Source organism: Coregonus lavaretus (assembly GCF_964263955.1).
Source record: "Coregonus lavaretus genome assembly, chromosome: 16".
Classification (NCBI taxonomy): domain Eukaryota; kingdom Metazoa; phylum Chordata; class Actinopteri; order Salmoniformes; family Salmonidae; genus Coregonus; species Coregonus lavaretus.
The window spans coordinates 16684488-16707043 of record NC_140003.1 but is presented as its reverse complement, the minus strand read 5'-3'; the positions used below and the strand labels follow the sequence as shown (position 1 = coordinate 16707043).

At 41.6% G+C, this 22556-nt stretch overlaps 2 protein-coding genes across 2 annotated transcripts in view; one reads left to right on the top strand and one right to left on the bottom strand.

The window, feature by feature from the left end:
- Positions 1 to 4743: 4743 nt before the first annotated feature.
- On the top strand, positions 4744 to 10247 carry prkra (protein kinase, interferon-inducible double stranded RNA dependent activator). The gene is made up of 8 exons (XM_084179370.1): positions 4744 to 4943; positions 5266 to 5441; positions 5601 to 5682; positions 5796 to 5871; positions 7581 to 7698; positions 7857 to 7951; positions 8063 to 8225; positions 8342 to 10247. Exons 1-8 carry the CDS (start codon positions 4885 to 4887, stop codon positions 8497 to 8499), a joined length of 927 nt encoding a protein of 308 aa, XP_084035496.1. The 5' UTR covers positions 4744 to 4884; the 3' UTR covers positions 8500 to 10247.
- Positions 10248 to 11572: 1325 nt separating this feature from the next.
- The window catches only part of osbpl6 (oxysterol binding protein-like 6), a 76814-nt gene continuing 65830 nt past the window's right edge, over positions 11573 to 22556 (bottom strand). The window contains exons 14-23 of the mRNA XM_084179361.1: positions 21612 to 21699; positions 20951 to 21204; positions 20009 to 20146; positions 16482 to 16545; positions 16284 to 16362; positions 15492 to 15636; positions 15119 to 15263; positions 14759 to 14885; positions 14271 to 14393; positions 11573 to 14058 (exon numbers count right to left, since the gene is read on the bottom strand). Coding sequence (XP_084035487.1) covers positions 13950 to 14058; positions 14271 to 14393; positions 14759 to 14885; positions 15119 to 15263; positions 15492 to 15636; positions 16284 to 16362; positions 16482 to 16545; positions 20009 to 20146; positions 20951 to 21204; positions 21612 to 21699 — 1272 coding nt within the window. The 3' untranslated portion in view covers positions 11573 to 13949. The remainder of the gene's footprint in view (positions 14059 to 14270; positions 14394 to 14758; positions 14886 to 15118; positions 15264 to 15491; positions 15637 to 16283; positions 16363 to 16481; positions 16546 to 20008; positions 20147 to 20950; positions 21205 to 21611; positions 21700 to 22556) is intronic.

The following is a 22556-nucleotide window of genomic DNA, read 5'->3' as shown; positions in this document are numbered from 1 at the left end:
AAGCTTGATGATGAGTTCATTATTTAAATCAGCTGTGTAGTACTAGGGCAAAAACCTAAATGTACACCCCTTGTGGTCCCTAGGACTGAGTTTGGGAAACGCTGGCGTTAGGGTTTAGGGTAGTGATGTCCCAAGGATTCCGGATAGCACTAATCATTATCTGACCTACAACTCATAAGTTCACGAGGGCTTAATTTTTTACTACAATGTCCCTATATTGTGGGTAAACTTCCTGTGAAATTGGCGGCTTTTCACAAGCAAGCTTTAATGTGCTGGGCTTTGCTGTATAAACACAACTTTTCACCTCATAATAAATGTTTTATATGAAATAATGGGTCAATATTACATAGAAACAAGATGTTATTTAACTGGTTCTCGAAAAACATTGTCCTTGTCAGCCAATTAGTTAGTATTAGTGGGAATCTATTTACACAGAGAGAATTGATGGAAAGATACAACTTTGAGGTTTCAAGCAAGGAATATGACACTGTTATAAAAGCTATACCTAGTGGGATAAAATCTTTACTTCAGAATAATGCATATTTTGGAACATCTATTGTCAGCGATATCCAAGTGAATGGCATAGGTTCTCTAGATAAGAAAATCAATAATCGTTTTTTAAGGGATATTTTCTACAGGAATTATATTCCTTATGCTATATTTTATTGGGCTTCATCGTTTGATGTAAACTGGTGCCGTGCTTGGCTCACTCCACACAAATATAAGGTGACCAATAAAGTAAAGGAGATCTCCTTTAAGATTATCCATAGATTCTACCTGTGTAATAGCCTGATTTCTAAATATATACCTGCTGTTACTAGTGAATGCAGTTTTTGTGAACTAGAAACTGAATCTATTGAACACTTATTTTGTAATTGTTTACATAGTGAGGTGTTCTGGACTGAACTATATCTTGGCAACAAAATGCATACAACGATTGAAATATCTAAGTTTTACATATTATTTTACTACACTGATTCAACAATTGAACTTCAGTATGTCATAAATCACTTTCTTTTATTAGGAAAATGTTTCATACACAAATCAAAATTTATGAAGAAAATTTAATTATTTTATCAGATTTGGAAAACTATTTAGCATCATTAAAACGTACACAAAACAAAATGACAAAAAAGTGTTTTCATTACATGTCTGTATTTGATTTGATATAATGTGGATTTGTATAATTTTTTTCTCTCTTCCTTATTTCTTTGTGTAATCCCTCTGGCTGTTCTGTTTTTTGTGTTTTACATGTTACTGTTTAATAAAATTAAAAAAAGAGAAAAAATTAAAAAATTCATAAATTCACAATATCCCATCTTCAACCTACAGTGGGGAAAAAATGTATTTAGTCAGCCACCAATTGTGCAAGTTCTCCCACTTAAAAAGATGAGAGAGGCCTGTAATTTTCATCATAGGTACACGTCAACTATGACAGAGAAATTGAGAAAAAAATCAAATTGTAGGATTTTTAATGAATTTATTTGCAAATTATGGTGGAAAATAAGTATTTGGTCACCTACAAACAAGCAAGATAGCTGGCTCTCACAGACCTGTAACTTCTTCTTTAAGAGGCTCCTCTGTCCTCCACTCGTTACCTGTATCAATGGCACCTGTTTGAACTTGTTATCAGTATAAAAGCACCTGTCCACAACCTCAAACAGTCACACTCCAAACTCAACTATGGCCAAGACCAAAGAGCTGTCAAAGGACACCAGAAACAAAATTGTAGACCTGCACCAGGCTGGGAAGACTGAATCTGCAATAGGTAAGCAGCTTGGTTTGAAGAAATCAACTGTGGGAGCAATTATTAGGAAATGGAAGACATACAAGACCACTGATAATCTCCCTCGATCTGGGGCTCCACGCAAGATCTCACCCTGTGGGGTCAAAATGATCACAAGAACGGTGAGCAAAAATCCCAGAACCACACGGGGGGACCTAGTGAATGACCTGCAGAGAGCTGGGATCAAAGTAACAAAGCCTACCATCAGTAACACACTACGCCGCCAGGGACTCAAATCCTGCAGTGCCAGACGTGTCCCCCTGCTTAAGCCAGTACATGTCCAGGCCCGTCTGAAGTTTGCTAGAGTGCATTTGGATGATCCAGAAGAGGATTGGGAGAATGTCATATGGTCAGATGAAACCAAAATAGAACTTTTTGGTAAAAACTCAACTCGTCGTGTTTGGAGGACAAAGAATGCTGAGTTGCATCCAAAGAACACCATACCTACTGTGAAGCATGGGGGTGGAAACATCATGCTTTGGGGCTGTTTTTCTGCAAAGGGACCAGGACGACTGATCCGTGTAAAGGAAAGAATGAATGGGGCCATGTATCGTGAGATTTTGAGTGAAAACCTCCTTCCATCAGCAAGGGCATTGAAGTTGAAACGTGGCTGGGTCTTTCAGCATGACAATGATCCCAAACACACCACCCGGGCAACGAAGGAGTGGCTTCGTAAGAAGCATTTCAAGGTCCTGGAGTGGCCTAGCCAGTCTCCAGATCTCAACCCCATAGAAAATCTTTGGAGGGAGTTGAAAGTCCGTGTTGCCCAGCGACAGCCCCAAAACATCACTGCTCTAGAGGAGATCTGCATGGAGGAATGGGCCAAAATACCAGCAACAGTGTGTGAAAACCTTGTGAAGACTTACAGAAAACGTTTGACCTGTGTCATTGCCAACAAAGGGTATATAACAAAGTATTGAGAAATGTTTGTTATTGACCAAATACTTATTTTCCACCATAATTTGCAAATAAATTCATTAAAAATCCTACAATGTGATTTTCTGGAGAAAAAAAATCTCATTTTGTCTGTCATAGTTGACGTGTACCTATGATGAAAATTACAGGCCTCTCTCATCTTTTTAAGTGGGAGAACTTGCACAATTGGTGGCTGACTAAATACTTTTTTCCCCCACTGTAGCTACAACTGCGGAAAAATTATATTTATTTGACCTGGTGAACCGGATGTTGTTGATCAGTTATCGAATGATCAAATCGGATTAGCGTCATGGCAGGACCCAACACTAGCTGGATCCTATCCACATTAAGACTTCTGGTTTTCGGATTTTGCCTTCAAAATAAAAGTTTGCGGTAAAACGCTATGAGTATGATAAGAAATCAATATTTTTTGCAGCTTTGCATAGTGCATAATGTTACAATTCTGTTAAAAAAAATTATAAAGACATGGTGGAAAAACTAAAGAGAATTACTACTTTATATAAATGAATGTCAAGAACATAATAATAGCCTACTGGTAAAAGAATATATACAATTACATTTTTTAAATATAAATCATTATTTTGATTGTATGATTCTTGTTTATTTACTGGTGCTATTGTTCAAGGATGCAATTTTGAAATGTAATGTTTAAGAAAAGTCTTACTGTATTTTTGTTGTATTGCGCAAACAAATTGCAATGTACAGGAAAAAATAAAAAAACGATCGTGTGTCCATAAAACCAAGATCCAGTCTACTCACTATAGTCCCTAGAATACAATTCAGATGAGTTTGAACAAAAAGCTGGGTCATAAGAAGTGTTTGATCACTTTTACTGTGGTCAACCAGCTTAAATGGGGTGCCTGGACATGGTACAAATATAGCACAGTACAGGAAAAATGATTATTTGTGCAAATGTAAAAATGGGGTGGGGAATACTCAGTAGGGTCTGTAGAATGTATATATGGTGTCATTTCATGTGGATCTGAATAATACAGAGCGCTGCTGGCCTTTTACTCCATGCCGCTCTGACATCGCTCGTCCATATATGAATATATTAATTCCTTACTTAGATTTGTGTGTATTGGGTATATGTTGTCAAATTGTTAGATATTACTTGTTAGATATTACTGCACTGTCGGAGCTAGAAGCACAAGCATTTCACTACACCTGCAATAACATCTGCTAAACACGTGTATGTGACCAATACAATTTGATTTGAAATCACTGTATATGTAATACATATTGGTTTACATAGCAAAAACGATTCTAGGTGCCACAATAAAAGTATTCTAGGTATTAACCATTAGGGTCTGTATAATGTATATATGGTGTCATTTCATGGGGCTTTGATTAATACGCAGTGTTGCTGGCCTTTACTCTCAGCCCATTACATTGGCCACAATGCAAATCACTGTATATGGAACACATATTGGCTTACAGTATAGAGCAAAAACGTAAAGGAGTGGCGTAAAATGCCAGCAACACTCCGTATTATTCAGTTCCCCATGAAATTACACCATATATAGATTCTACAGACCCTACTGAGTACTCCCTTCCCCACTTTTACATTGGCTCAAAAAAAAATAGTTTTTTTCTCTATAAGACCCTATGTAATGCATATACAGTGATTTGCATTGTGGCCAATGTAATGGGCGGAGTAAAAGGTCAACAACACCCTGTATTATTCAGAGCCACATGAAATGACATATTCTACAAACCCTACTGAGTATTCCCGTACAATACTTTTACTGTGGCACCTAGAATAGTTTTTGCTATATAAACCAATATGTATTTCATATACAATGATTTGCATTGATTGCGCATTTATTTTACCTTGGAACATATTTTAAAATCCACATTTAATGCAAATGTCACTTAAATATGAACAAATCTGAATCATCATTAATGTTTATACAATTATTTTTCACATATCATGAATACATACAGGTTATTGACACGTTTCTACTATTACATGGGGGACTTTTATTTAGAACATTTCCGAAATTCCGTAACCCGAAAGTACTTGTTTAGTGTTGCTGATGAAACGCTGATTGAAATCGGCAACCCCCATCAGCTAAATTCGCCGGTTTCTGCAGCAGATAAATTACATTTGTACAACAACATATTAACGTTACGCACGAAATTGTTTACTAACGTTAGCCATGTCTCAAGACGGATTTCAACCTACACTAATAAGGACCACGCACAATAACAACACGAGGTCTGTCATGCTACTAGCTAGCTCTAGCTAGCCAACGTTACATCGGATTTGTTTCCATCCAGGCATTTGATGCTCGTTAACTAGCCAGCTAGCTAGTTAGCATTATTCGCACTATCAAATATATTTATAACTAACCCCTTTAGCAGGCTAGCAATTTTTTTTTTTTAGCTATGCCCAATTAGTTAGCCATACGGTGTTTATCAGGGTTTCATTCAGTACCATCATTTGTCGCTCAATATTAATACCAACAAAAAAAACACAGCTATTTCTATTGAATCCAATGCAGTGACACTAATGACTGTTAATCATACTTTGTACGCAGCATGAGTATTCAACAAACTCAGGCGCCGTGCCCGGGTAAAACGCCGATACAAATTCTGCATGAATACGGAACCAAAATTGGTAACCTTCCCGTGTACGTGATGGAAAAGGCTGAAGGGGAGGCACACCAACCCAGTTTCATCTTTAACGTGACAATAGGCGATGTGTCCTGCACAGGTGAGTCATCTTGCGAAGTATGTAAATTAGGCTCAATTTAGCTAGAGGATTATGGGGGATTGTATTAACAACATGGGCTTCAAAGTTATATCCCCATGTTCGCCTTATCCTCAATACTTTGGATGAAGCCATGAGTGTCATTCTGTTGTTGTATCCCAGGTCAAGGATCCAGTAAAAAAGCTGCCAAACACCAGGCCGCTGAGTCTGCCCTGAACCTTCTGGAAATAGACGCTGGGACACCGTGAGTGAATATGGACAATTTCTAAAATGAGCATTTATGACAACAAGTTGCATTTGCAACCATTATAGTCAGTAACATTATTAACTTTTTATGTCTGATATCCCCTCCTGCAGCCTTCACATGAAGACGGAGAGTAATGGCATCCCAGCAGAGCCCAACGACCAACCCAACTCAGTGGGCATTCTGCAGGTGTCTTTGTTATTGCCCTTCAATGACCTTAGAATGTGTTTTTGTAAGACAATAGGGCTGTGTACTGTTGCAGGGCTGTAATCATAGTAACACCTTTATGTTGGCATTGAGCATCTTCAACGTGACATAAGAAAAGCCATATGATTATGAATAGATAGGTTGTTTTCATGTCTTTGCTAGTACACTATATATACCAAAGTATGGGGACACCCCTTCAAATTAGTGGATTTGGCTATTTCAGCCACACCCGTTGCTGACAGGTGTGTAAAATTGAGCACACAGCCATGCAATCTCCATAGACAAACATTGTCAGTAGAATGGCCTTACTGAAGAGCGCAGTGACTTTCAACGTGGCACTGTCATAGGATGCCACCTTTCCAACAAGTCAGTTTGTCAAATTCCTGCCCTGCTAGAGATGCCCCGGTCAACTGTAAGTGCTGTTATTGTGAAGTGGAAACGTCTAGGAGCAACAACGTCTCAGCTGCGAAGTGGTAGTCCACACAAGCTCACAGAACGGGACCGGCGAGTGCTAACATATTTTTTATCATTTAGCAGACGCTCTTATCCAGAGCGACTTAGTTAGTGAGTGCATACATTATTTTTTTCAATTTTTTATACTGGGCCCCCGTGGGAATCGAACCCACAACCCTGGCGTTGCAAACGCCATGCTCTACCAACTGAGCTACATCCCTGCCGGCCATTCCCTCCCCTACCCTGGACGACACTGGGCCAATTGTGCGCCGCACCATGGGTCTCCCGGTCGCGGCTGGCTACATCAGAGCCTGGATTCGAACCAGGATCTCTAGTGGCACAGCCTTAGACCACTGCGCCACTCGGGAGACATGCTAAAGCGGGTAGCGCATAAAAATTGTCTGTCCTCGGTTGCAACACTCACTACCGAGTTCCAAACTGCCTCTGGAAGCAACGTCAGTACAAGAACGGTTGGCCGGGAGCTTCATGAAATTGGTTTCCATGGCCGAACAGCCGCACAAGCTTATGCCAAGCGTTGGCTGGAGTGGTGTAAAGCTCGCTGCCATTGGACTCTGGAGCAGTGGAAACGCGTTCTCGAGTGATGAATAATGCTTCACCATCTGGCAGTCTGACTTACGAATCTGGGTTTGGCGGATGCCAGGAGAACGCTACCTGCCCTATTGCATAGTGCCAACTGTACAGTTTGGTGGAGGAGGAATAATGGTCTGGGGCTGGTTTTCATGGTTCGAGCTAGGCCCCTTAGTTCCAGTGACGGGAAATCTTAACGCTACAGCATACAATGACATTCTAAACGATTCTGTGCTTCCAACTTTGTGGCAACAGTTTGAGGAAGGCCCCGTGCACAAAGCGAGGTCCATACAGAAATGGTTTGTCGAGATCGGTGTGGAAGAACTTGACTGGCCTGCACAGAGCTCTGACCTCAACCCCATCGAACACCTTTGGGATGAATTGAAATGCCGACTGCGAACCAGGCCTAATCGCCCAACGTCAGTGCCCGACCTCACTAATGCTCTTGTAGCTGAATGGAAGCAAGTCCCCGCAGCAATGTTCCAATATCTAGTGGAAAGCCTTCCCAGAAGAGTGGAGGCTGTTATAGCAGCAAAGGGGGGACCAACTCCATATTAATGCCCATGATTTTGGAATGAGATGTTCGACGAGCAGTTGTCCACATACCTTTGGTCATGTAGTGTATGTTTCCTATGGATTCCTCCCAAAAGGAGCTGGCACTGCAGCGGGGATGGCGCCTCCCTGAATACACTGTTCTCATGGAGGCAGGCCCACCTCACAAGAGAGAGTTCACTGTTACCTGCAGAATGGAGTCACTGACAGAGACAGGTATGGTGGCTCCACTGTTCTTTCTAAATGTTTTATCATTGTATTTGAAAGAACATAGAAGCATTTTATTTTTATATATACGTTTTTGAACACTTCCTACTTTTAAAAGTATTCAGTTGAGTCAATTTATAAGCATGTCATCTATGTGTATCCGATAGCAATGGGAAATTCTAAGAAGGTAGCCAAAAAGGCAGCTGCGGAGAAGATGGTGGCAAAACTTCAAAACCTGTCTGGCTGTCCTGAAATCACATGGGTATGTACAATATGTCCTCTTTTATTTGGCTTCTTTCTTGGTAAAACATATTTAGGGAATTTTGTCATCTAGAATTAATGTAATGAGTATTCTTTGACCAACTCTTTCCAGACCCCGAAGCCCAGTGTCCGTCTGGAGAACTTGCGTAACTCCTCGGCAGAGAAGATGTCGCTCCTGAGAAGGAACCCACTCAGCATTCCCAACACCGACTATATCCAGATGATGCTGGAGCTGTCCAATGAGCAGGGTTTCGAAGTCACATACTTTGACATTGGTGAGTAGCTATCTCTTGTACTGAACATAGATGTTAACTTTGTCTGTTTTCACAAATAGCTAAACAGGGGCATATTCCAAGTGTATTGTACAGTGTGTTTGTGATGTGCTTGGCAGATGAGCTGACTGTGAATGGGCAGTACCAGTGCCTGGCAGAGCTGTCCACCTCACCTGTCACCGTATGCCATGGCACGGGCATCTCCTGCGGCAACGCACACAATGACGCCGCGCACAGCGCGCTTCAGTACATCAAGATCATGGCTTCTATCAAATGAATGATCCTAGTAAACATCACAACTGTTTCACCTGCAATACATATTTAAGGATTGAGGGAAAAAAAACATTTAATCACAGCTGAAATGTGTAGCTATCTTCCATCAACCATTATGTTTTCACTCATTACCAGTGTTCACTCCGTATGAAATTGGTAGATATTGAAGGCAGTATCAATAGGAATCATGCCATTCAGACAAAACAGTCCAGTTGTTGTTTTTATAACAGTGACGGTCTACACCGTTCATCACCTATGGTTTCTGTCAGCTATTTTCAAGTTACTTTGAGAAGATAAGTGAAGAGAAAAAAAAGCTAATCCAATGGGGGTTATGTACCATAGAAAAACAAGGACAAAGGAATAGAATGGACACTAGTCTTGAGAAAGGCCTTGCTGTCAAAATGTCGACATATCGAAAACAGTCTCCAACTTATCTCCTTGTCCTTGTTTTTTTATAAGCCACTTTGAGGACATGCAATCATTTATTAAATGATACACAATTTAAAACTGTATTGCACTGAACAAAATGAGTGAGTGGAAACCGGTTTGGACTCATTTACGTATAAGGTTATGAGAAAATAATGAATTTTACGTAATCTTATAGGTACATTTTCAAATACTAATGAAGCATATTGAAAAGGGCCTACTGGATAAACTATGTAGGAACAAAATCAATACATTAAGTTCACATTTGTATTTGGTTTGATCTTCTAAATTATCTCTGCTTTATTTAATCGGTTATTTCTCTCTGCCAAATCAAGATTCAATTACTTGAGGGAAATATGTTTCCATAGCAATATTAACCCCTATTTTCCAATCAGCTTATTAAAAAGATAGTCCATTATCATTTTGTTTGATTTTAGAGTAAAGGTTTTGAGCTTTGGTTGGTTTAAGACCTTATTACAGTTTTTTTTTTTATTCGGTTTTATTCAGTCATAGGGAGAAGGACTGAGCATTGGTTGGTTTAAGACCACATTACTGGGTTTTTTAAATTCTGTTTTATTCAGTCATAGGGAGAAGGACTGGTGTTTTGTGACTACCACATTTATTTACAAAGAACACTACAATTAAGCAGGTTTTTGTTTACAGTGACTATCTCCCAACAATTATCATTATAAACAAACAATTGCTCAATTATAAAGTTACATTTAGCTTGTTTAGATTCAATTGTGCTCACATATGACAGGATATAAAACGACATGTCTAGAATATGAAAACATTTCCGTTTGTAAAATATATCTTTTTTTAAGTTAATGGTAGCAAGATGGCATTCTCGGAAACATTTGGACATCTCCTGACTTAGACTTCAAGACCAAGACTGCCATTATTGTCTCTTCGTGCTACAAATGAGCAAGAGGCAATAATTGCAATCTTGGTAGCTTTGATGTTGATGACTAAGCAGGTAGTTGCCCTGTTGTGTATGGTGATGTCATCTTGCTCAGTCTGCCTGTAATGTTGTAGCTAGCCCTAGTTATGTCAGCTGTGTATGAAATCATGCTGCTGTGTGTGTTTGAAGGTTTTGAGTTTGAGTTTGTGTTGGCCCCGAATTCCATTTTGTCCTGAGTTACTATCACAGAGCCTAGATTGGGCGGTTTAATCACATTTTGGTTTCCTTTTAACAAGGTGTATTGTAAATCGTCTCAATGTTTTGGTGGACTCATCCCAAGCGTGTGCTGTGTACCTGACCATATTAATACACATTTATTACATGTGAAGTGTGACAGACCTGTTAAATAAATCTACCTGACATTGGCCTCATCCTACATTTTTTCTGACCTCCAATTTAAACCACTACTGTAGAAAGACCTATATAAACATGATTGTAGGGGAGATATAGTTAACTCTTTATTTCTGTGACATAGTAATAATTCAGTCCTCTAGTCTATTGGTCTGGGTCAACATGGTAGCAGCAGCACTAACAGGAAAAACAACTAAATAGCACAGGGAGTCCCAAAATATTATCACAACCTGGTGCAAGAATTCCTTCACTTGTTTTTGATTCACTAAATAAAAGCCACACAGTGCATTACTGCCATCTACTGTGCAGGAGTATGATGGTGGGCGGCAGGTAGCTTAGTGGTTAAGAGCGTTGTGCCAGTAACCGAAAGGTCGCTGGTTCTAATCCCCGAACCGACTAGGTGAAAAATCTGTCGATGTGCCCTTGAGCAAGGCACTTAACCCTAATTGCTCCTGTAAGTCGCTCTGGATAAGAGCGTCTGCTAAATGACTAAAATGTAAATGTAAATGTGTTAATACACTGACTATTAGGTACTTACACTGACACTACTATATCTAATGCTTGCCTGGATTTGGTGAACAGTGATAAACAGTTTGTGTCACAGACTCCACTGAGTTTTATTTCTTTTTATTAGAACAAGCACTATGTAGCAGCAGTGTACAGTGTTCATGGAAAGATATGTACTTACACAATTGCACTTTAGAAGGTACCCATTAGAAAATAGATAGAACTCAGCTGACACAGTGCGTAGTGGTACATGTCAGTCTGAAACTCAAAGATAAAGCCCAATTGAGAAAATAAAATCTTTCGTAAGGCATTTGCAACAATCATTGGCAGGCTATGTCATTTAAACATGCAGATATAATAGACATTGCAACCAGTGAATTACTCAGGTCTAACTGTCCTACTCTGATGAAACAAGTCTCTTTATTTTCTACAGGTCTCTCTGAAAACAATGTATTAATCTTGAACTTTACAGAGTACATTATCCTCAAATGTCCTTATGAACAAAGTATTGTGTTGAAGTGGATGGTGAAGTCTTTGCATCAGTCTAATCCAAAAGAGGAGATAGGACTATTCCGCTGTTTAGATGTAGTGCAGTGCAGTAGTGTACTGACAATAACTGATCACAAATGTGTGGGGGTGACTGCACAGAAAATAATAATTTCTAGATTACTTATGGGCAATGTCAATTACGAGTGTGACCAGTCGCCCATTCTCCCTCTTAACAAGATTTCAGACGACAATACATTCCCTCTGTGGTGGAATGTGACATTCAGAACATGTTCATTCCCTGACCGTCATTATTCAGTACATAATACTCTGTGGGGAACAATACTCTGTGGGGAAAGTAGTTTATTGGATTTTAAATGGTTTTCTTATCTGGCTTGTATGGGGTTTCTTATCACTATTGTGTGTGAGAGGCGTTAATCAAATGTATTAAGGCACAGCAAGTGGAATTGACGCTAACAAACAATTGATTTCTGAATACATGGCTACAATATGGTACTGCAGTCATATCTATCGTTTTTTGGATCTAATCTGCGGTACTGCACACAAAATAATAGTTTTACTTTACAATTGAACGTTTCAATTCTACATATTTCTAACATAAAACCACTTTTCCTGTTTCAATTTCAGGCTTCTTTCTGGACAAAACAATTCAAAGAACAAATAAATATAATCCCAATGTAAAATGTTGTTGTTCACTCTACAGATTCTGTGGTAATTGAACACATTTAACCATTGTGTATTGACTTGTACACGCAGTGAAAGAGGGAGGGGGACAGCAAATATACATTAAAGCTGAAATGTTTGGCAGTAAAAGATTAACTGTTTAAATTGTATTGGTGCATTGTAAAGGATATCATAGCAGTAAACACTCTAGGAACTGGACACGTGTTTAAAGGATATTAAAATATCATAATATAATAGCGTTAGCTGTGTGGTAACTACATAATTAAAACTTTAGAACAAGAATTAGTTTCTATTTCTACATATTAAAATGTTGGTCTTTGGCTTTAACATCAACATTCTACCATGTTTAACGATTTGCAAAAGCATAAAGTTCTGAACATTCTAAAACAACTTAATAAAAGTTGTTTGACTTACTCAAGCCCTTGGCCTCTTTACATAAGATTTCCACATACATTAATTTTACAAGTATTTTCAAAGAACTGACAGTAGGTGGCTCTAGTGTTTCATAATACCCTAATTGTATAAGTGGGGGTAGTCAGTCTGGTGTAGTTGTGACGGTCTAATGGTCATGAGTCATGTGGTTCCCAGTAGAGGACACATTGACCTCTATACTGCCACAGGAGGACTCCACTCCACTTTCACTATGTCTGACATTTCAGAGTGGCTTGGTCAGAAAACAACGCGAGACCGGACTCACGTGAAAAGGAAATACATTTGACGAGCCCACTGGCTCCCTCACTATATATGGACTGAATCAATGACGAGTCGTGTAACCATGTATCCAGATAAGTGACCAGGTTTTAAATAGATTCCTCAGAAGGGTATGGCACAAGGCCAAATGTTCTGGGTAGGAATGTCTTCAGATCATTATGAGACGTCCTGAGTGTTAGTATTACACGTCCTTTTAGTTATACTACAGGCAAAACTGCAAACAACAACACAGAGAAATTGTATTACAGGAAATTAAAGAACATTACAATTATATTCATAATTACTTTTTAAACTTTTATTTTAACTTAAACTATTAAAACTAGTTTGAATGTGAGCTGTATAAGGGAAATAAGTAATGTCTATACATGTAAAAGTTAATTACAAGAAAGTATTGTTTATACATGTGGTTTGCAATAACAGTTGTGGTGAGTGAGGTGAAGGGTCAAAAAGGAAGTCGTTTCTCAGGTCAGTGCTTATGCATCAGCAGTTGGGCCGGTCTCGTAATGATGTTCCTCTTCCAGGCAAACTGGAACTAAAAGTCTCCGCTCAAGGGGTTTGTCTTTTGGAGTTGCTGAGGAAATCTCTGAGTATACAGCAATGTCCATCAATACCAGTGATTAAAACAAATGAACTGTAAAAACAAAAATGTGTCCCAAGAGAGAATACAGCTCTGATACAGATTCAACTAAGGTAAAAGGCTAATCCAAAAATAAGAGCAATCTTGCCAATATCGTATAATAGTTACATTTTCACTAAACTCTATGAGTTTAAGATATTTAGCAAAATATCAGACTTTTTTTATTTTATTTTTGTTTTTACAACAATGTTATAGTCTATATAGCATATGCCAATGAAAGCTGAACTCTAAACATGCATGATACATACAGTAATAGGTAATCAAAGGCCTAATCCAAACACTAGTCTAAATCAAACTGCTTTCAGAACTCAAGTGGGTTTCACTAAAAGCTTTAAAATGGGTGGTGTGGATTGGCGACTTTTTAAGGCAAGGACATCCTCTGAAGTCAAAACAGCTTAGGATAGATCTATGTGGTAAGATTGTTGCCCTGACAACCCAGCCTCTGCAGCAAGCTCAATGAGGGGGATCCAAGAGGATACTTGGATGGGTGACTGGTCGGCTGCAGCGCCAAACAGGGTGACGGTTGGTCAACGCATCTCTCAGCTCTGAAGTCTTTTGTATCCTTCCACACTGTCATCTTGTCAATGAGATATTCATTTGAAAACCGTAATGTGCATAGGAAAAAGCTTCTGTCAGCGATGATGATATGGTCTACATAGCGATCCATATGCTACCATAGATTAGGGTTTTCCATGTTGATGAAGCCGGGGGATTTGCGAAGCTCCCAGTAGGCGTTGTTAGTGACCCAGCGCTCCCTATGATTGGCATCAACCACTTTCCTGGTAGAAAAGAGACGGGCAATCAATGAAATCGTCAGGGAGTTAAATGTCATGAATGGAATGGATAATGATTAGTGACAACTCAGCCATACAAGTATAGGAGGAACAGCCAGACAATATTGCTGTCGATCTTGGGGATACATTCCCCAATCTAGCCCTAGTTCTTCCCCATTAAGCTAGCCTGGGTTACACTTTATGTCCTCTGTACTCACTTGAAGAAGCGCGGCTCGTGTTTTATGTTGTTCTCCTCTTGCCACTTCCTTCTGGTGCGTTGCAGGTCTTCGATCCGCTGCTTCTCTGAGGCAGCCATTTCCACATTGCCCTCCTCCAGGTGCCTAATGGAGAAAAACAACATCCCTATGACTCAAATACACTGTCAAGTGTCACTCAGCAGAGAAATACACAAAGCTCATCAACATACTTACCCGTACAAATACTATTTGACTTTTGTCTTATTTCAAAAAGTTTTTAAGCCTTTTTTAGAGCTTCACTAATCAATTCTGAAAATGTATATCAGACTACAACTAAAGCTGCAATGGTTCACTAGTCCAGTAGTCAGATCTGCATGATAATGCTACTGTACCGCATTCTCTCTGCAGGTGGCAGCAGTAGCACACAGTGCTTTTCTCATACTGTCTGGGCATTATGCAACCTTCACAGTAGCTGGAAGTGTGATGGCGCAACGGCTGTCTGTCTGTACCTTTGATCGGGTCTGAAGCGGGCATCTGTGGGCGGTAGCAGATCTTGCATCTCAGGGCAAAGCTCATTGAGCTCAATGGCAAACCTGGTGAAGCCATAATACAGCTCGTAATCTGTGGGCATGGAGCCTGAGGGGAGAACACAAGAGATCACACGGATCAAGAATCCGTTTCAAGTCCTTTTTTCATTGTGTGGACTATTGACACCAGTGTCAACACGTTCTTTGTCCCCATATTACGGTCTCATGTACTAGTAGCATATTGTATACTCTAATGCTGTTATCTGCTTAATGAAAGGAGATATCCAATCCAATCAAAACAGTTCAAAGCATCCTGCTTAGCAACAGTATGATTAACGTTACCTGTCCTCCAGATGCATTTGGCAGAGGGCGGGACTCCACAGTAAAGGCCCTCGTGCCATTTTCCGAACAGCCGATGCACTACCTTCCCCTCTTGGTCCATCACGATCCCTTGAACCTCATTCACATTAGAACTCCAGTAATTTCCCTGCAAGCAAAATGGTAACAGTAATATTGTGACCGTAAGATAAATAGCATTCATCCCCCACCTGAAAGGTAACAAATAGACAATAATTACATTTCCAAATTGAAGAGACAGCTATGGTAACGTGATAAAAGCTTCACAAGGATGGTTATTTCTCAGCACATAATTGTCTTTGGACTTCATAGTATTTTTACTGGACATATCCACAGCGGAGTTCACCCGATGTCTTACCTTGACGAAAGTGAGTTTGCAGATACAGGCACTGCTTTTTGTGTTCCTGATGGTGATCTCCCCGTAGTGTTCGATCCACCTTCTGCCACTTAGGATGTTGTGCACGCAGGTGGTGACTTTGTTCCATTCATAGTGATCACCAAAGCTGAACGACACAATAGCGATAGTGTGAAAAGCTTGAAACACTCTCAGGATATCTACAGTAATCACAGACAATGATTATTAAGTCAGTCTGTGTCTTTGAGATGCTTACTGGGCAACATAATCGCACCAAACACAGAGCGTTAGAAGTCTATTAAACAAAACAGCAGGGGCTTGTGGGTACCTGTGCAATCTCATTTTCTGTCGAGGCAGAGACGCTTGCAACGTCCTATAATCTTTGTGCTTATTCAGCACCCCTCCCACCCGCTTTCCTGCTCCTCTGTCTGTCTGATTCATTTCTCACCGGATGGGAAATAGAGCACAGCCCATCTCACTCCTCCCTAACCCAGTCAGGGGCACTTTAATAGGGCATACAGTAGCTCCTTCAAGCTTCCCAGGACCCAGCATAGAGCCCTATCCACATGGAGAAGTGATGGCTGTAGCAGGGGAGGCTGGCAGAGGCCTGATGGCTCTAAGTAGGTAAGGTCACTGTTATGGAGTTATCTAGGTACCTCCTGTAGACAGTGGGGACCAAACTGGGCCCGTGGAGATGTTTGGTTTGGCCCGCCAGAAGGTCCACCCCAAAACAACATCTTTGTGAGTGTGTTTGTGTGCATCTGTAGCTGAAGGAAAGGGCCAAAGCTGGATTACCTTGGAAGCATAACACTGACTGTGCCAATGGGTAGGATTTCCATGGATTTCCCCCAGAATTTGTTTTTCCATCTGACATCTGGAGAAGAAATCGGCAGAATTAGCCGTCAAGGTACCATCTTGATGCAAAAAGAAAACCATGACCTCATTGAGGAAGTGCACAATGTGTGTGACACTGTAATTCAACAGATAACCTACCTTGCCAGAAGGTGAACTTGTTGGAATCAGCGTGACAAGCTGAGATTGGTGGATGGTGGCTCACCTTCAAGAGATAATCAAACGTCATATAATTGGCAATACTGCTAGATTATTGCCTCTTAGAGGAATTTATTTTAGGTCAAGATACAAGAGGGTGAGTCATTATATTGTGACTATCATGCAGACTGGGTACTCGGTAACAGCTGACACCAGCATTTAGGCTAAGTGCAGACTAGGTTCAGTCAGACCAGGGAAAAAAAGAGGCGTTACCATCATAGAGAGAAGAGGGCAGAACGACAGCCTTCAAAGACCCTGTCAGCAGACTGGGACACACAGTCTTTCTTTAAGCACTCTGAAAGCCACCAGACCTGACAGGATCAATCTGCAGCACGGTGCAATACAATACTGCAACCTGCAGCTCATGTTACTATTAAATGGATCTTACAGACTCCAGTGCATGGAAGAGAACTGGCACATTTGACCTTGTCTCGGAAATCCCAGACCTAGGGAACATTGGTACATTGTGGGAGGCGACCCGTCGGTCTAGAGCAGGGGTGTCAAACATACGGCTTGCGGGGGGGGGGGGGGGGGGGGGTGTTAAGTAAAACAAATATACAGTGAGGGAAAAAAGTATTTGATCCCCTGCTGATTTTGTCCACTGACAAAGACATGATCAGTCTATAATTTTAATGGTAGGTTTATTTGAACAGTGAGAGACAGAATAACAACAACAAAAAATCCAGAAAAACACATGTCAAAAATGTTATAAATTGATTAGCATTTTAATGAGGGAAATAAGTATTTGACCCCTCTGCAAAACATGACTTAGTACTTGGTGGCAAAACCCTTGTTGGCAATCACAGAGGTCAGACGTTTCTTGTAGTTGGCCACCAGGTTTGCACACATCTCAGGAGGGATTTTGTTCCACTCCTCTTTGCAGATCTTCTCCAAGTCATTAAGGTTTCGAGGCTGACGTTTGGCAACTCGAACCTTCAGCTCCCTCCACAGATTTTCTATGGGATTAAGGTCTGGAGACTGGCTAGGTCACTCCAGGACCTTAATGTGCTTCTTCTTGAGCCACTCCTTTGTTGCCTTGGCCGTGTGTTTTGGGTCATTGTCATGCTGGAATACCCATCCACGACCCATTTTCAATGCCCTGGCTGAGGGAAGGAGGTTCTCACCCATGATTTGACGGTGCATGGCCCCTTAGCCCTTTGATGCGGTGAAGTTGTCCTGTCCCCTTAGCAGAAAAACACCCCCAAAGCATAATGTTTCCACCTCCATGTTTGACGGTGGGGATGGTGTTCTTGGGGTCATAGGCAGCATTCCTCCTCCTCCAAACACGGCGAGTTGAGTTGATGCCAAAGAGCTCGATTTTGGTCTCATCAGACCCCAACACTTTCATCCAGTTCTCCTCTGAATCATTCAGATGTTCATTGGCAAACTTCAGACGGCCCTGTATATGTGCTTTCTTGAGCAGGGGGACCTTGCAGGCGCTGAAGGATTTCAGTCCTTCACGGCGTAGTGTATTACCAATTGTTTTCTTGGTGACTATGGTCCCAGCTGCCTTGAGATCATTGACAAGATCCTCCCGTGTAGTTCTGGGCTGATTCCTCACCGTTCTCATGATCATTGCAACTCCACAAGGTGAGATCTTGCATGGAGCCCCAGGCCGAGGGAGATTGACAGTTCTTTTGTGTTTCTTCCATTTGCGAATAATCGCACCAACTGTTGTCCCCTTCTCACCAAGCTGCTTGGCGATGGTCTTGTAGCCCATTCCAGCCTTGTGTAGGTCTACAATCTTGTCCCTGACATCCTTGGAGAGCTCTTTGGTCTTGGCCATGGTGGAGAGTTTGGAATCTGATTGATTGATTGCTTCTGTGGACAGGTGTCTTTTATACAGGTAACAAGCTGAGATTAGGAGCACTTCCTTTAAGAGTATGCTCCTAATCTCATCTCATTACCTGTATAAAAGACAACTGGGAGCCAGAAATCTTTCTGATTGAGAGGGGGTCAAATACTTATTTCCCTCATTAAAATGCAACTCAATTTATAACATTTTTGACATGCGTTTTTCTGGATTTTGTCGTTGTTATTCTGTCTCTCACTGTTCAAATAAACCTACCATTAAAATTATAGACTGATCATGTCTTTGTCAGTGGGCAAACGTACAAAATCAGCAGGGGATCAAATACTTTTTTCCCTCACTGTATACACTTAGTGTACAAAACATTAAGGACACCTGCTCTTTCCATGACAGACTGACCAGGTGAATCCAGCTAAAAGCTATGATCCCCTGTTGATGTCATTTGTTAAATCCACTTCAAATCAGTGTAGATGAAGGGGAGGAGACAGGTTAAAGAAGGATTATTAAGCCTTGAGACAATTGAGACATGGATTGTGTATGTGTGCCATTCAGAAGGTGAATGGGCAAGACAAAATATTTAAGTGCCTTTCAACGGGGTATGGTAGGTGCCAGGCGCACCGGTTTGTGTCAAGAACTGCAACGCTGCTGGGTTTCACGCCCAACAGTTTCCCGTGTGTATCAAGAATGGTCCACCACCCAAAGGACATACAGCCAACTTGACACAACTGTGGGAATAATTGGAGTCAACATGGGCCAGCATCCCTGTGGAACGCTTTCGACACCTTGTACATAATACTTATGTAAATGTCATATCTCCGTTTTTTGTGTTTAAATACATTTCCAAAAATGTCTAACACCCTGTTTTTGCTTTGTCATTATGGGGTATTGTGTGTAGATTGGTGAGGGGAAAAAAACTATTTAATACATTTTTGAATAAGGATGTAACGTGACAAAATGTGGAAAAAGTCAAGGGGTCTGAATACTTTCCGAATGCACTGTATATATATTTTTTCATAATATTATTTTTCTCAATTGATATTGAAATGACAAAAAACTAATAGAAACTGTGTAAAATGTATAATGTCCTATATTTATAGTCTCCTCACTCTGTCCAGCTTGCTAACAGTCATCGAAACGAATGCTTGACAGTCAGGGAGAACCGAAAATTCAAAAAGTGATGGATATGGGACTATTATTTTTGGGGGACAGCGAGGAAATATAACACATTTTAAGTGCGTCCCTCCGGATCTAGGTGAAGAGCGAATGCGGCCCGTGGGGCAAAAATAATTTTGACACCCCTGGTCTAGAGACACTACATTTGACTTGTTTTTGAGGGATATTTACAGTGTTTATTCATTTATTGACCACTTATGAGGGTAAGGTATTGGTTGATAGTCCAAGGCCTGTATTCATAAAGCATCTCAGAGCAGGAGTGCTGATCTAGGATCAGGTCCCCCCCTGTCCGTTCATTATAATGTAAAAGGCTAAACTGATCCCAGATCAGCACTCCTATATATGGCCCGCGCAACACTGTAATGAACGTGTTGTGAGAACATTTACTTTTACATTTTAGTCATTTAGCAGACGCTCTTATCCAAAGTGACTTAACAGTTAGTGAGTGCATAAATTTTTCATACTGGCCCCCCCCGTGAGAACCTACCTGCTCAGCGATAAAACACATGCCCTTGTCCTCGCGGATACATTCATATGTCTCTCCAAGTAAAGGGTTGAATGGCTTGCTTCCCGCTCTGTAGTACGTGGAGGAGTATCCTGAGATGACGAACGCTGCCATAATGGCCTGTAGCAGAGAAACGGCAACACAATCAACGCTAACAACTTAAAACATACACAACGCTTTCCATCAATACTGCCAGTGGCGTTACACTGAAACAGAAGTATTCTTTGTTTGATAAAAGTTACAAATTAATCATTTGGGCATACAATACTGCATGATAAAATCATCTAAACACTAGTTAAACCCCTGGTACATACTGGTTTACAACCTCCCACTAAAATATAATTATAGTCGTTTTTGCAACATTAGTATTCACACACCGTCCTGTTATGGTAACAAAGACAGGAGAATGACAGATGTGAGATTGAACAAGGTCGACAGCTGCATCAGAGCGTGCTGTCTCTGGGCTTTGTCTCTGGAAGAGGCCAGGGCTGTTGTTCAGACTGTTTACTTTGGGCATGGCACTGTCAATGCCACGCCAGCGCACATGCCATGGACTGTACTCACATAGTATGGGTTAGTGATGGTAGAGACTGGGAATGTATATGGTTGCTTGTGCTGATGACCATCTTAATCTAAAGAGGTTTTACGTCATCTAATGAGCCTCTCTGGTATGTCTTCTGGGGTCTGTTAGCTGGTTGAGTGGGTCACATCATCACTAAGAGTTAGAGTAATGTACGATTAGGTCATACCTTGTGGTGGTAGAGAATGCAGAGTTATACTTGTGGCTTTTCTACATGTATCCATAAAGTTATAGGACTCAGAGAGGTGAGTGTTTGGGCCATAAAACGCATTCGTACTCAGAGAGGCGAGCCTTTGGGCCGTACCATGCGTTGGTATTCAGAGGGGTGAGTGTTTGGGCCGTACCATACGTTCGTAGGGGTCCTCCGTATCGGCAGCCCTGTCCAATAGCTCAGTGTACTCCAGCTCCTCACACATGTGCTGCAGGGTATTGAGGGGCTCGTTGAGCTCCACGGGCATGGACACCTTGGACAGGTCCTTCCCTATGTTGTTCCTCAGGATGTTCCACAGGTTGATGTTGCTGCAGTCCGGCGAGGGGGCGGGGAGGCACGGGCGCCGCCCGTTACGGAAGGCACTTCCAGCCAGGTCTCCGTTCGGCACTGAAAAGATAGGAAAGTACAGTACTGTCATGGAGCACCCTCAAGGACTCAACTGTCAGAACCAGGTTTCGTCAAATCCTAGTCCTTGCATATAATAGCCACAGGTAGTTCATGACTGAAACCTAGTCAAAGGATGAATGAATAGAATAGAAGATAGAGTCTGCCTGTGCAGAGGAGAGGGAGGCCCTCCTTCACTTTACACTGATAGCTTTCATAAACCCTGAGTGCCGCTCTTGGCACACTGTGAGCCCTGCAAGGTCAATCCCTGCCTCACTGATAAATGACCTGGCCATTGCAGTGGGAGAGGGGGGAGGAGGTGGTGGGGGCAGGGGGTTCACCACCACCTCTATTACATTAGCCCCCCTGCTCTAATGGAAGGAGAGGCTGCCGCGGAGAGGGGAACCTACTTTGTCTGGAGACGTTATCGGTCACACTGGCATTGTCCTCTGAAATGTTATCGCTCACGTCGCTGACGTATGACTCATCGTCTGAGGCCTAGAGGGAGCGGGGGACAAAAGAGCCACTGAGTCAGTACAGTACACACACTCAGAGAGCCTAGTCAATAACACACACACACACACACACACACACACACACACACACAGAGACACGGATACACGCTACAGTTTGCCAGTGGCTAGCAAACTGCAGTCAGCGCTGGCTTTCTCTCTCTCGCTCTGCAGTAATCACAAGATGAGACACTGCAGCATTTCCATGCACTTTATATATAGTAACATACAATGAACTCATTGACTGTGCCAGTGAACAGCAGATTGTGGCTGATGGCAGTAATGGCCTCTATTGCAGTACAGTCGGCTGCTGGAAGAGCTTTTTTGGCCAACAGCACTCTGCTGGTTTGAATGGGGCCTGGCACCTGAGGCAGAGGATTTGGCCCTAGACTAGTGATGGGATATCCTTGGTGAGTAATCCTTCAGTGGGACTCTAGCTAGCAGCACCTGGTTTGCATACCTGGGGAGCAGCTAGCCAGGCCTGCTGGCTTTTATGGGGCCATATTGACTGGTGCTTGGTATTCATGGCAATGGGCCTGTCATGGCAGTGAGTGAGAAAGGCCATCTCTGTGGCTTAGGAACGGACACAAACCATCAGTCTGGAGGATGAACCATGTCAAATCTATAAAGAAGGGCTTATCATTGAAAACCTGGAGTTGGTGGGAAATCACAGGGGACAGTGGCATGAGAAATGCTGCTGTGCTTTAGGACATGGCTGGATCCAGTTGAAGGATTTAAGCAGCAGGATAATAGAATGGAGACTGGAGATCCCCCTCCAGTGTGGCTTTGTTTGACTTTCCGTTGTGTTATCTCTGTCCCTCACACTCTTCTCATTAATCGCTG